The sequence below is a fragment of the Camelus bactrianus genome, chromosome 21 (assembly GCF_048773025.1).
Source record: "Camelus bactrianus isolate YW-2024 breed Bactrian camel chromosome 21, ASM4877302v1, whole genome shotgun sequence".
In the NCBI taxonomy this organism is placed as follows: Eukaryota; Metazoa; Chordata; class Mammalia; order Artiodactyla; family Camelidae; genus Camelus; species Camelus bactrianus.
In genome coordinates this window covers 11,318,026-11,333,357 of record NC_133559.1, presented here as the reverse complement: position 1 = coordinate 11,333,357, position 15,332 = coordinate 11,318,026, and the positions used below count along the sequence as shown (strand labels likewise).

Sequence of the window (15,332 nt, the reverse complement as noted above, 5' to 3'; positions counted from 1 at the left end):
CTTAGTGCTCTGTCCGCTGGGAGACCTGTTGGCCGAGGGAGGCGTGGAGTGGGCCCAGACGAAGGCGGCAGCTGTGCTCAACTCCCGCCAGCACAGAACACAGCTTCTCCGGCTCAAACTGGGAGGGGTGCGGTGGGGGGAAGCAGCGGGGTATATTTCCACATCCCAGAACCCCAAACATGCCCCTTGAGGGAACTTGGAGAGAAATCTCGAGAAAAAAATCACCCCTCTCAGCAGGATTTGAAAAGGTAAATAGCCCAATCAGGAAACAAACAGGAGTGCTTGGGACTCCGAAAATGGCCAGTTCTTTTCCATCTCTGCTGTCTTCAGGCACGTCGGAGACAGGCTGGTGGCCAGCAGTGGAGGGGAAGGCTGGCTTCAGGCGCCACTCCTGCCGCCTCTCTTCCCACCTCCGCTGACGCAGCCCCGGCCCACCACCACTTACCAGTTCTGTAAGACTCCAGAATTTTGCCCATATGAAGACCCAGGGAATGAGTATCTCCAAAGAGCAGAGATTCTCCCTCGAGAAGGACCAAAACCACTCATGTTTTGGTCTACAAAATGCCCACCCTCGATGGAAAGCCCCAGCTCCTCAGCAGGCCAGCCGGGGGGGCCTTGATCTGGCCCCAGCCCCCTGCTGACCCCGACGGCTCGGGCACATGGGGTAACAGCGTTCCCACACACAACCCGTGCCTTCTCTTCGCCCTGTGCTCCCACACCTCGTGAACTCTTAACCGCCGCTCACATGCCTCCTCCGTGCAGCCTTTCTAAACACTACCCGCGCAGCCCTGAGTCCCTCCAGGTGCTACCAGAGCGCTCTGGGTATGCTGCAGTTTCTCCAGGTATCACACCTAGCTGTGAGTGGTTCTCCCTTCACCCCACGTGGGCACTCCTCAGGGGTCAGGGCTGCATTCCCTTCATCTCTGCACCCTAGCCTCTGTCTCACATAAAGAAAGAAACGTCTGTCAGATACCAAGTGGGAAGAAATTATGCTGACATGGTCCTTACGAGAGGGAAACCAGGGCTCCTGGGCTCCACAAGGGGCCCTTCTTTCAGGACTTCTGGTGCTGCTGACAGAGCCTTCCTCTTGGGCCCTCGGGGACCCAGAAGAGAACACGCGAGGTCACTGAACAAAGGGGCTGGGGAAGAATGACAGGCAATGGTACAGGTCACGTGGGAGAGTCTGTTTTAATGAAACTCGCTATTTATATATTTACATACGCGTGCACACACGCACACGTACGCACACGCACACGCACACACACACACATACAAAGAAAGGGAAAAAGAAAACAAAAACAGACATTACAGCTCAATAAAAATCACAACGGAGCACTGCGGGCTGGAGGTGGGATGCCCACCCAGCAGCACACCCACGCTGAGGTGCCGTCTAAGGGCCTGGAGACAGGACAGCAGGAGGGAGACAGCAGGCTCAGCCTGCAGATCGCCCCGGCCTCCTCCTCACGGCTTCCTTGTAGTTTGTTCCTGGTGTTCAACCCTTCATGTCCTTCTCAGGAAGGTGGTTGGGTACAGGGGGTGGGGAGCAGAGGGAGGAACAGGGCAGGGTGGAAAGAGTAGAAGAGGGATCCTGAAGAAGGGTGGGCAGCTAGGAGTCAAACGGGGGCAAAAAGTGTCTGGCATCCCGGGCTCTGGCAGGGGTGAGGAAGAGGAAATGGGCGGGGAGACAGGAGGGAAGAGGGGGCGACTTGTTTATCTCTCATTGTCTCTTTTGGGCAGTTCCACTTCTTATGTTAATCCCAGTCTGAGCCAGGCCCAGAGAGGTTCCAGTGACAAAACTAGTGGTTTATGTCCCAGTGGGACAGGTGATCTGAGAAGTGAACTGCAGAGCTGGCAGGGAAAGCTGGGGGTCCTCTTCAGTAAGACACAGATCCTGGTTCCCGGGGAGCAATGAAAAGGACATCGGCTTTGGCATTGATGCAGTAGGTGACCACGAGAGAGAAGACGAGGATGCCAAAGCCCACCATCAGGGTGATAAACTGCAGGGGGTGGGGGGCACAGGAAGGAGAAAGGTGCTCTCAGAACTCAGCATAGTTTTGTAACTGCTTGGGGCTGGGAGCCAGGACACTGGCATTCTGGAGCTGGCTCCAAGCACCAAGTGCTGAGCAATCAGAGGCAGTATCTCCCCAACCTGGAGACTCAGCCTCCACATTTGATAAGAGAAGTAAAGTACCTCTGACCCTGGTTCCATCTTTTTAACTTAGATTTGAAGCATCCTGAAGATGGACCCATGACTGATTCTCAGTGGCCAGTTATGTGACTGACTGACTGACTTGTGACAGGTGCTCAGTAAGTTCTAGACTGACTCATCCTGGCTATGCCAGGTGGGAATGCTGGATGGGAGTGGAGCTGTGGAAGGGCTATGAAGGGTCCACCGGGTAAGCTGTATCTCCTTGGGTCTCCATAGGAACATATCTCCAGAATGAACCTACACTCAAACTATCAGTGAAGACATACTTCCTAATGGGGCATGCTGGCTGACTGCAGACAGATTTGTAGTGGGTTTCTGTGGCAAATCTGGGGCAAATGGGAGATGGAAGGGGTAAGAGACAAGAGGCAATAGAAGGAGGGGCACTAGACCTCCTCCATCACCCACCCCCCACCGTCTCACCTCAAGCTCTCTGCTGGCTATCAGAAATATCCGGGCGCGGATATCTTTCCAGCGGCTCTCAGTCCACGTAGAGTATTCAGTAGAGCCCCACTGCCTCAGTTCGAAGGCAGGGGACAAGGCCCTGGCCAGTCGTGCCGTGGAACGCACACATCGGGGGAGCTGGTCCGTCTCATTGGAATTCAAAGGGCCCTGAACCCACGCGTACTCATACAGCTGCACAGGAGACAGGCCACAGCGAGGGGCTGACAGGATCCTCTCTTACTCACTCCCTTGACCCTTCAGATAGTCCATTTTTACCCAGGCTACTGCCTCTTTGATACTCAAGTTCAAAGGGCTACATCCTCCCACCTCTCCATCCCAACCCCTTCGGTCCAAATGGACTTAGGAGATCCTCCAACTTTCCGAAGGGAAGTGGGCCCGCGAAGTACCTCCGACACCCAATACCACTCACATCCTTGTTTTCAGTGGGGATTTTACTTGGATCCTGGCACTGCTCTCGGGTGAGGTTGACTACTTTGCCCGTCAAATTTGCCAACGCATACTGCACAACGTAAGTGGTGTTGGTAGGGCTGGAGACGGCGATGTAATGCTGAAGGGGCCCATCACCTGATAGGAGACCACAAGGGAAGGGGGGATTTGGTGGGTGGAAGGTGGGGTGCAGATGGGCAGAGACAGGAAGAGCCCAAGATTGGCAGGAGCCAGAGAAGGGAAAGTTAAGAGACAAGGATCCAACAAACAATCAGGAGAAAGAAAACAGGCAAAAAGAAAACAGAGAGGAAAAGCAAAAAAGTAAAGATTAAACCAAATTGATGACTTTTTCTATCCTTTTCCTTGGGGAAGGGTCCTCTCCCACACCAGGTGCTTACCCAAGTAGGACCTTAAGTCCTGCCTGAGGATAGACTGGAACCATGAGTTGTTGGCTCTAACCAGGAACCCATAGAGCAGGCGGGTGACCTACGATTGGGACAGGGAGGAGAGAGAACCTTTGACTTGGAGCCCAAGGGAAGAGTTATTAGTAGAGACCCAGTGTTGGGGTAGGAACCAGGCTGGCTCGACAGACACTGGGGTTGGGGAGACAGCAGCTGGCTCACAGCATGCAGACAAGGCCCACCAGAACTCCCTGGGGCCTCGCGGTCCTCACCTGCTCGTAAGGCATGCAGAATTCCAAGGTCTGGGAGACTAGGCAAAGGACCAGGATAAAAGATGGGGTATCCTGCTGTGTAAACAGAGACAGAGGGCCCATTTGCTCTTACCGTTTGGGGATCAGCCTGAATGGTGTCGCTGAAGTTGGTTCCTCCTGCAAGCTGGTACAGTGCCTGTCCCAGCACCGTGGCCACATCTGCCAGAGCCTGTGGTGAGTGAAGAGGGGGCGGAATGGCCCACGTTCTCTAACCTCAAACACTAGCATTCTAACCGTCTTCACTGTGTTCCCCACGCTCCCACCCAGCCCAGGTCAGTGCTACCTTGGCAGTGTCTGTCACAAAGTTCAGGTCCTCTTCAGGGCTCTGCGATTCAGGGTAGTTCACATTAATGTTCTCGGCAGTGTCGTAAATGCTCTGGTAATAGCTGCCAGGAAAGCCGGCGTGAGCCTGGGCTACATCCAGCCAGGGCCCTGCCCTTTCCTCCCTTAAAACAGTTCCTTCTGCAGGAACTTGGGGGTCTCATTTTTCCTCATCCAGGGAGGAAGGAAGAGAGAAAATCAGGATTCCATATTGAAGAAGGTGTGGAGAATGGGGACGTAGGAGCAAGGGTGGGAGTGGTTAGTTACATACAAAGACTTTTCCGACAAACAAGATAGAAAAGGTAAATGAGATGAGAATACACAACCGCTCCTTCCTGGGAGACCTTTAAACAGAAGACACACTTCCACGTTGTTTGGGTCTGAGATATAGGAGAATGGTTAAGACAACTCTCAGAGAACTCTGCCACATGTTTATCAGAGCAACAGTATGACTGTTTCAATGGACATTTATATTGAAGGTGGCTGGGAGTAGAGGGGGATGCGCAGCTCTGTGCACAGATACGTAACACTTCACTGCGTCAAACTAACCTGACGCTCCTCGGGGAGCCCCCAAGGAGACAGATCTTAGGGGAGAAGCTAAGAGGAGAGAGCTTCCAGCCTTTACCATCAATGAATGCCTGCCTCACACAGAATCAAGTCAGCCACGTATGTGTGGAAATGATGGACCACCCCTCACCCCACAGTGGCACAGAAGACAGATGTGAGGAAGAGAGATGACCCTATGTACTAGAACGGTCACCACCGTGAATAAATGAGAAGGTGCTACTTGGCTGGGGTTAGTTAGAGAAACAGAGCTTATGCATTTTTACTCAGAAACTCATTCAGCCTGTTGGAAGAGAGGAAGGGAGGCTTTAGCGTCCAGCCTGAATAAGAGGTCCCCTGTTAGCCCAGCCCTCAAGGCCTTGAGTTAGGGGCAGTTTAGGGGTGCCCGGGACCAGAAGAGAGGGGACTAGCAGGGCCTTACCCCTTATCTCTGGAGTCCCCTCAGCTGTAGGGGACCTTTTTCCACCCACACTGAACCACGTGCTCTTACCATATGGCAAGAACATGTTACACCTCAGAGTATTGTCTGCAACACCCTCAGCTGGGCCTCAGACAGGGACAGCTCTCTGTCCTCCAGCCAAAGAACTCCCATTATCATTCAGGCGCTAGTTTGAGATGGTATGCCCTCTGCTGGCAGCCCTGGGGAACTCAGCCCCTGGAGAGCTTGGGAGGGGTGGAACCACAAATGGGGATGACTGTGCTAGGAAACAGCTAAGGGTGAGGACTGTTTTCTGAGTCAAATGAGGGGACTAGGTTAGATTTGAATAGGACACTGAGCAAAGAACACAGAATGAGCTGAGATTCTGGAAAGGGCGGAGTAGGGAGGGGGAGAGCGATGACCGTTCTTATCACAGAGACGTTTCTTTCTATGGACCCCAGACTGTGGCATAGATTCTCTTCGAGAATGAAGAGGACGCAGGTTAAGCGACTTACTGGTTCTGGAAGACTTTTTGGTGGTCAGCAAGAACAACGCCAGAGATGTTTCGAGCTCGAAGAAATCGCTGCAGAGAAGATGGTGGGAGAGGCTGGGACTGATCTGGCCTCCTGAGAACCACGTTAGGGACAGCAGTGCCACTCTTCTCCAGGGTGGCCAGGAGCTGCTCCACCTGGGGGATGGGGGGCATTAGCTGACGGGATGCTGGGGGAGAGGAAGCAAGGGGTCTCTTCTAGACCTGAAATGCTCTCCACTCCAAGTCCCCAACCTGCAAAGCCGTCCTAAAGCCTCCTAGATCTAAATTCCTCAGGCCTTTGGGGATCAAGGCTCTCTGAATTTCCTGCAGCTCCCATCATCCTGTTTAAGTGACGGCATGAAGAAGGAAGAGGCCTGCGTTTTTCTCATATTTACAGGTAAACCCCACTGTTCTCAGGACACAGTCTTCTCTTCAGTTGATGTTTCACTTATTATTTGTTGTGCAGAACTGGAGGAGCAAATAATAATACAGAACAGTGCTGCGTGCCACACCGTAGCCCTCTCTGTACGTGCTACAGGAGTCCAGAGCAGGGAAGACGCTGAAGCTGGGGTGGCAGAAGGACCTCAGGGAAGAAATAGACCTAAAGCTGGATTTTGAAGGGAGGGAGGACCTTGAACGAGCAGTGAGGAAAGTGGAGGACAGTCTGGGTAGGGAGTCTGACACAGTCAGGGCAGGGCAGCCAGGACAGCTGGGTCCACATAGCAGCAGTAGAGAAAGGAACCACTCACTTCTTGTCCTTAATGGGCAGTGAGAGTTTGCCAGGCACCAAATGATCAGAGTACCACCCGTCCCAGGGAACCAGCGACAGGAGCAGAGCTCATGGTTCATCTTGGGGAACAGTAACAGCTGAGGTTCACCCTTTATCCAACACCCAACCTACGGTCCCATCTCAAGGCCCTGGAGGCTGGTAGGGAGAGGGCTGGGCAAGGGGGTGCCATATTCTGAGCTGTTGAAACAGAAAGTGACGGGGAGAGATGTTCTCAGATTACCTGCTTCTGTACAGATTCATTTTTCTGAGACATGGGGTCTGTGTGCATCCAAAGCTCTAGTGACGTCCTTAAGGCTACCTAGTGGGAGATGAAGAAGCAACACTTACAATTAGTCTCCCATTCTGGCCGGTACCTGGGAGAAAGAAGTGGGATCAGAAGTCAAGGGAACAGGTGGTGGCACCTGCAGGGAGGACAACAGAACAACAGAGGGGGAAGCTTTAAATAGGAAGGAAGGGGTGGAGGACACGTGCCGCACACCTGTCCCAGCTCCACAAATGAGTCGATGTTCTCTAACTGCACAGGAAACTTGCCCTTCTCCATATCATAGACCATTCTCGAGCTGCCAATGTAGTCAAATGTTTCCTGAGGGGTGGAGATGAGTGGGAAAGGGAACAAGATTCCAAAGCTTTAGGGCAGCCTCGTGCCCTGAGGCCAGATCATCAAAGCACCAGGCACAAAGGCTACTGTCTCATGTTATCTCAACTGCTGGCCAGTTACAGTCACATGACTCTGCCCTCCTCCCTGTCCCGCCTCCCAGCTGTGACTATGCCTCACATGTAAGCGTCACAGGACTTCTCGAGCCCAGACAGGGGGAGAGCAGCCTCAGTAAAGGCCCGAGGCGAACATCAGCTGGTCTGTGCCTGCTTCTTGCTTCTCCCCCACCTCCGCTGACTCAGCCACGGCTGCTGTCCCCTTATTCTAGGACCAGGCTGTGGTGGCAGTGAGGAGAGGCAGGAGCCTCAGGGCTCCTGGGTGGAGGTGGCAGGAAAAGCATCCAGAGAATAAAAGTAAAAGAAGGCTTCAAATAGACCGTATCAGCGGGGGACTGAGGGAGTTGGCAGTATACCATTTCCAGGTCAGGGCGCAAAGGCTTCCTAAATGGGGGAATCTGGATGGGAGACACGTGTAGATGCACCCAGAAGCTCTCTGCTCAATAACAACTTAGGTCAGGTGCTGAGATCTTCCCCAAATAATGGCCACTCCCACCTTTACCAGTCTCCCCACTTCCCTGCCATCCCACGCCAGCCAAAGAGCCCTCACCCCTTGGAAGAAGACAAACATGACGTTGCGGGGCAGAGTGGTCACATCGGGTGCCTTCTGCAGAGCTTCCGCTGCGGCCAGCTGGGTGACGAAGGAGGCAACGGCACTTTCAGCCCCTGGGGCCACATTCCAGAAAAACGAACGACTGTCCAGCTGGGTAGGACAGAAAAGACACGGGCAGGAAACTCTGAAAATGGAAACTCGGACCAGGCCCCAGTCCCCAGTCCCCATCTTCTGCTCTAGCCAAGAGAACGTCCTGGGGCCTTGGCTGGAAGCCGAGAGCCCCACAGCCCAGATCCCGCTCCGTCTGAGGCTCCCCGCTGGAGCAACTCAGAGCCCTGACAGGCCCAACAGAGGACCCCCACCCTTTGTGTGCCAGCCCCGCTCACCCTGTTCAGGGCCACCACTCACCCGGGTGGCAGCCACCACGACCCTGTCATCAGGATCCAATGTCCCAGATGTATTTATAGGGTTAAGCATGCTCCACACGTTGTAGTCAGACAGGGGGTCGCAGACGATTTCTGAGCAGGACACAAACAGTGAGAGACCCCGAAAAGTAAGGGAGAAGGGAGCTACGAGGAAGGCCCGGAAGACTCTGCTGACCAGCGCGCCACGGACTTGGAGTCATCTCCACTATCTCACTGACCGAGGTTGGTTCCTCCGCCGCTGAGCACTTCGGGGACAAGCTGCCTCGACTGTGTGGAACTGTTTCCACTTCCCCCACCCAGTGCTCCCCGCCTGTGCGCACTCCTCCCCTACAGGAGTCTCGCCCATGCTCCCCGGCCTGGCCCATCCTCCCGCCCCAGGGCACCCAGCATGCCTGGGATCCTACCCGGGTTGATGCTGAAGGTGCTCTGGATGGAGCTGCGCCGCATGCAGGTGACAGTGCTAATGACGGCGTGCATGTGTGAGAAGAGCTGCATGGCACACAGCGGGAAGGTGGGGGCTGAGCCGTTCTGACTCAGGTTGTGATCTCGGTAGCACTGGAAGGGGAGACAAACCCCACTGAGGCAGCTAGTTGTGCAGTCCCTCCCATACTTAGCAGAAAGAGGAGGGCCCAGCTCCATCCTTAAGACACTGCCACATCTGTTCCTGAGCTGTAGCTATCCTGGTACAACCACACAGAACTCATCAAGAGGTGGAAAGGGGCTTAGCTGGGGTGTATGAAATTACCCTCTACCAAATGGCCTGGCCCAATTTGGAGCTTCCGTCACTGTTCCTAAAGTGATTTGCTGTTAAGAGCACTGGACTGGAAGTGAAAAACCAAATTCAAGACAACCTGGACATCAACTCACCATGTAACTTTGGACAAATCAACTGCTCTATGTATTAAAATTAAAGAACGTTAGACTAGAATTAGAGAACATAAGGGCTAAAAAGAACTTCAGAAATTACTGAACTGAATCTCTCAATTCCTAGTCCAATGCTCTTTTTACTGTACGAAGGGTTCTAAACTAGAGCTCTAAACCTTGTTTCATATTAAACATTCTTTACGTTTCCTTCAGTCTAAAAGCCTTTAATGCTATAATATCAGGCAGGAGAGAAACAGGAGAGGGAAATGTGAGAAAAATACACTTCTTGGCTCTTCTCAGAGCAACTGTCTTTCAGAGGGTACACCAGTAGGAAGAATGAGTCTCCCTCCAAACAAGAGGAGAGCCTAAAAAGTGATTCTAACTGGAATTCCCAGAGCTGGCAGAGTCATTACCTGCTTAATGACATTAGTTTCATTTTCGTCTTCAAGAAGGAAGATGGGGAAACTAAAGTCTTCATAAGCCAAGCCATTGCCCAGGGAGTTCCACGGTATTTTTTTGCAGTGAGCAAACTGTGGGCCATAGGAGCTGGAGTAAATACCTGAAAGGGAGGACAGGGGATAGGATGTTGGAGCACCAAGTACTTAGGGACCAGGTAAAGGAGGAAGGCTAGGATATCATACGGTTGGGACTGAGAGTTCCAAAGGAGGGGGTAAGTCAAAGAAGCAACCATCAACCTATTACCACCTACAGGAAAACACACCCTGGTATCAGCGAGCCCTAGGCTGGCCAACTGGGGATCTGAGCACATGACAATAAGGGAGGATGGAAGGTGAACAGAAGAAGGGGGAGCAGGAGAGAGAAGGGATGAGTGGCAAAGACAAAGAAACGCTGTCTTCTGTTTGGGAGTCTGTTGCTCACACTATACACAGACACACAGAAGACACATACCCTTCCCAACCCCCACCCTCCAAGACACAAGACTGAAGCAACAATGAGCTTTGGGTAACGGCAGGCTCCCCTGATCCTTTGGGGTTCTTACCAAACCCATCATTGGGACACTGCACACTAGGAGAGAAGCCTGGGGCAGGACTGGGCTTGGCTAAAGACACCGCAAGACCAGCAATTCGGCCGGTTGTCCCCTTCAGCTTCTCCATCACTTCCCTGAATAGGGTGAGAATGCCATGAGGTTATCAAGCAGCCCAATATCCCGTCCCCAAGGATGGAAACAAATGGGGAACTAGGGGAATCAACACTGTTGACTCACTTCTTGCCTTTCACTCTCTAATTTCTGAGTGAGGACTATGACCTAATCTGAGCTCAGGGCTTAGTCTCATCTACACTGTGTCTGTGCTCCTTGCCTTCCTCTCTGGGGTCCTGACTCTCTAGAGCTCTACTTACAAGGTCATCAAAATGATTCCTTTTAATGACACATCTTTTCTTCTGAGGATCACCCCACTCTCTGCTCCAATTAGACTAGGGCAGCCAAGGGAAGTTTACACTCACAAGTGTGAGGGCTGTTCACTGACCTCCCCTCTCTGGATGCATTTCTCCAGTAGGAATACATAGTTCTTACCTGGTAAAGAGAGTGCCCTCCAGCAGAACCACGTAAGGCGGGTTAGGGCCATCAGTCAACACCCACTGCAGGTCCTCTTTCTTCTCTACTACGTGGATAACCCCTGTGTCCCCACTAATGGAAGCTGCCAGGACAGAATGGGTCAAATTAAAGTTCCCACAGTTGACAATTCTGATGCCTCACTGATTCGGCAGATCATTTATCCCTCCAAAATGTCACAAGACATAGTGTTAATGAAGCCATCTCTGGATTGGAACTGAAGAGCTTACTACCCTGGCTCCATATGAAGGCTACTAGGAGGGAATGAAGACAAAAGAGCCCAGAAGTCTACACGTTAGAGGCCTGGGTCATTAAATGTCAGAAAGGCGCTGTGATCTTCATTTTCTTGCCCTCTTCCCTCAACCTCATTTAGCCATATAAACAAGATTCTGTAATAGCAGACACCAAAGTTTCTAAACCTGTATTTGCTCCATGAAATGGTAGGCTCTAGATCTCAAGCTCAGAGTTCTAACACTGAATCTTCCTTTGTGAAGACATATGTAGATTTCCTTGGTCTCACAGCCTCCCTCAATCTCCATTCCTCTGCCTTATTTGGTAATGACTTAACTTGCTTTTGGCCAGTTTTGGATACGGTTAATGAAGAACTCTGAGTTCCCTGGAACACAGCTTCCCAAATGATGGGCCTTGAATGGATCAGAAGTGCTAATATTGATTCCTCTGGGGATCGAGAGTTCCCAAAGACCCTAGGTTGGTCATCCCAGGCCAGGAGCAGATTCATCTATTACCCTCGGAAGCCCTATACATAACATTTTCTATGTGTTTCATGACAAAGACTGGGAGGTACCACTGCAGAGGACGGATGACCCAGAGTCCAGAATGCCTTGAGTTCTATGTAGTAATGCTCCAAGTCTCTAGTGATCTATGTAGAGACATTCTTGGGCCTTCCCCACAAGTATTCAGCCCACTGAAAACCGAATGTGTTATTCATAAAGTATTTTAGGGCAGTATTTCTCAACCTGGGCCGTGTATCAGAATCACTTTGGAGTTTTAAAAAATACAGATGCTTGGGCCTTACCTCAGATCTACTAAATTAAAATCAATAAAAGTGAGACCCAGGTGTGTTTATTTTCAAAACAAGACATGTGTGGTTCTTTATTAGGCATGAGAACAATAGCTCTAAACCAAGACACTGTAACTTGCATGAAACAAAACCAACAGGTACTTTTAGATGGCCAGCCAGGTAGACTTTTTCTCCCAAGGGATCTGGTGAAATCTAGATAGAAGGAGGTCCCCAACATTCAACTAAGTCTTATATATAGTAAAAACTTAACAAGTTCATAATGTTACTGATAATAAAAAAAAAATATAGGACTATCAGAATCTGGAAGAACTGTGGTAAAGATCTAGCTACCAAATGGCAGTTCTAAGTAAAACAAGAGACCACAATGCATGCCACAGTACTAAAACATGGGAGAAGGAAAAGCTCATCTGGCAAATAAAAAATATACAACTTTAGCTCCAAGGAGGACAGGAAGAAGACAAGGCTATAACACTGGCCTGAAAGAAACCTGGATTCTACCCTGGGTTCCCATTGGAGACTGTGTAGTCTTAAATAACTTGCTTACTTTCCCTGGGCCTTCAGTGAGCAGAAGGCTTTTTCATCTCATACTGTAGGGACAGAGTGAAAAAGCAAAGAAAGGAAGGAAATAAAAGGAAGCTACAGGTAATCTGTTTTGAGCACTTTTAAGAGTCCAATAGTTAAAGAGCATTAGAATCGGAAAATCAAACCTAGGTCTTTTTCTCTTTAAATTATGCTAGCAACTCTAATTAAAGAGGGTGTAGCTTTCTCAGAATGGACACATATAATGAAGTAAGACTTAGAAATAAGTAGGTTGAAAAGGAAACAAGATCTTAATGAGGAAATGGCCAAAGAACAGCCCCTCCCCTTCTGTCTCTCTGTACTGGCACCAGGCTTTATCTCTGGAGTCTATTGCTTTGTTTCCCACAGGGCTGCTCTAAGAACATGCAGCGGAATGACTCATTCCCAAAAGGAGTATCTCAGAGCTCAGCTTCAGGAGGATGGGGGCCTGGCCTAGCCTTTTGCACCAGAGTGGGGTTTTAGCAAGACCAGCAGTCTGATCTCAGCCCACAGTGGACCTGGCTCCCTTCTACTCAAAGCCAGTTTAAGAACAAAGTCCAACAAAAATTTTATTTGGAACTATTTGGAACCAATGAACCTACTCTCAGTACTTCTGTAGCAAGGATATGGACAATTAACACAGAATACAGCTAAGGGAAGGACGGGTAGAGCAAGTCCTTTACTTTCCAGCATCTAGGTTTGTCCTACCAAATTGGAAGCTTTCAGCCAATCACAGACCACTGCTGAGACCCCACTACTTACTCAGGATCACCAAAAGAAATTTATTAAAGGTAGTTTGACTTTTGGCTTTGTGCAGATATATTCTAACCATTTTTACAGGAGTAAACAAATTCAGAGGTAACCAACTTGATGATGAAGAAACCAAGATCTGACTCCACGTTTCCTCCTTCCTTGAAAAAGTACATTCTGACAGAGCTACTATCCACAGAACAAAATCTGAAGATAAAAGGTTAAGCAGCAAAGGAACTGGGGATTTAGCCTTCAGATTACAACTTTTTTCCCCCTCATAGTTTTGTAAACATACCATGTTGACATGTTACCCCATTTTGGAACATATTTACAAAACACAAAGACACATCCGGAAGCTTTACTACTTCCTCTTCCAACTATTTGGCTTTCTCAGTGCTTTCTTTTCAAATAGTTCACTGCCTTAAAGAAGTCCATTTGGTTCCAAAAAGATCATTCAGAGTTCAGGTGTTGACTTGACTTCATAGAATATGAGGCTTTTTTTTTCCCTTAGAGAAGAGTATAGCTTGCTACCTAACCTACTTGGTAGTTAAGACACTTGGCTTAGACCTTAGACCACCAGGGATCAAATCCTAGCTTTATCACTTAATAGCAAGATGATGTTGGAAAAGTTATTCAACTTCTCTAAGTCTCAGTTTCATCATTTGTATAATGGGGGTAGGTGCAGAACCTACTTCATAGGGTTGCTGTGTGGTTAAATGAGATGCACATGTAAGAAGTTTAGTATGCAGTATTTACTAAATGTTAGCTCGTATTAATTATCTCGCCTAGTTTGACAAATGGTTCTCTATTGCCCACTACTCACATAGCCTAATTTGTGTGCTGAGACTCCCCAGTAGAACTTGGATGTTTATACCTAGGTCACAGACTGAAATATCAATGGCCATAAACACAAATCCCAACCTCAACTCACACTGGCAGCCAATCTGATGAGTGGCATTGAGCAGTCGGACACAGGGAGCTGTTTTATTTAAGGGGATGTAGATCTTCCTCTCGACTGAGTTTCCCTCACACAAACCTGATCAAAAGATAAAAAGTGTTAGAAGAAATTGAGAGATATTGGTACTAGCCTCTATCATGTCATTAATTTGCTGGGGCGTGAGTATATAATACTTTCTAAAATGGGACTAATGTCTATTCTTCTCACCTCTTGGGTGTATTATTGGAACAAATAAATGCACTTAGCTATGTACCACAGAGGGTTACTACAAATCTCACATAAAGCAACTGACATTGAGGCTAAAAGAAAGAAAATTTGATTTGTCAAAGGAAAGGCATTTAAGTTCAGAAATACCTGCTTCTGGTTGCATGGATGACCATACTTCTGCTTTTCTATTCTGTATGTATACTACTAATTAGTTAATAAAACAATGTCAGTTTAAGACTATAGATTACAATAAAAAAAATCTGAGACATTTTCCCACGAGTCTGAACAGAACTGGCAGAAGCCTTAAGTCATACACTCTATCATTAATCTAACATTAGTAGGTCATTTGTATGTGCCCACAGTGTAAGGAAGCTAGTTTCTCCGTTGGGGATCTTTAAAAACAATCTGCATTTGGGGGAAGATACTGTTATGGTTATAAACAGGCATGTTTGCATTTTAGGGCTTGACCAACTAGAAAGCCAATACCAGAAAGTAAATGCGTATAAACAAACACCTGTGCACATTATAAATGCCTAAAGTTCCTTGAATCATTATTTCACGGTCTAAACAGTTAAAGAGTACTAATATCTTACCATAGTCTGACTCTACTGATCAGACAAGCTGAGGCAAAGCACAAGGATGTGGGTTTATGGTGGAATCCACAGAAAGACAAGGCATCTACCTTCTAAGCGCCGCAATGCACCCACAGAACCAGGCGCTTTCATCTTAAAACTCTACATGCGCTGGGAAGAAAGCTGAACACTGACACCTGTCCTTTTTGATTGTGGGTGGGGTGGTTGGGGCCGCGGGGAAAACGAGGCATCGGGACAAAGTGGAATAGAGTCGGGCTGGAAGTCCAGGAAGAGGCCTGACGGAGGAGATGGGGCGACACAACTTGCCGCGGGGAAGAAGGGATCTTCAGGTCCCGGCAAAGGGGGAACTTCTGTCGTGGGAACGAAAGAGAAAGAGGATATACAGGGTGGGGGGACAGAGGGGCAGCTGGGACCAGAAGGGAGACGGCGGCGCTCGCGGCTGGGCTGATCCGGAGAGTTCTTCTTACAGACTGGAGCTCACGGGCGCGGGAGGCCTCACCTGCCAGTAGGACGCAGAAAGACAGAAGGCGAAGAAGACACCGACTTCCCGGGTCAGCCACAGAGCCGCCCCCAGCCGTGGCCATCTTGCCTGTTGGCTGGGCGGAAGGTCGGTTCCCTTCCAGCCGGGCAGTGGCCTCTCTGGGCCAACACAGGCACCGTCTCT

At 49.7% G+C, this 15,332-nt stretch overlaps 1 protein-coding gene across 1 annotated transcript; it reads right to left on the bottom strand.

The window, feature by feature from the left end:
• Positions 1-1,169: 1,169 nt before the first annotated feature.
• Positions 1,170-15,299, bottom strand: NCSTN (nicastrin). The gene is made up of 17 exons (XM_010955639.3): positions 15,168-15,299; positions 13,842-13,946; positions 10,522-10,645; positions 9,988-10,109; positions 9,401-9,546; positions 8,528-8,678; positions 8,107-8,216; positions 7,696-7,848; positions 6,913-7,017; positions 6,655-6,732; positions 5,628-5,800; positions 4,093-4,195; positions 3,883-3,978; positions 3,496-3,583; positions 3,081-3,235; positions 2,630-2,842; positions 1,170-1,997 (listed from the first exon to the last, which is right to left on the bottom strand). Exons 1-17 carry the CDS (start codon positions 15,250-15,252, stop codon positions 1,875-1,877), a joined length of 2,130 nt encoding a protein of 709 aa, XP_010953941.1. The 5' UTR covers positions 15,253-15,299; the 3' UTR covers positions 1,170-1,874.
• Between the last annotated feature and the right edge of the window lie 33 nt (positions 15,300-15,332).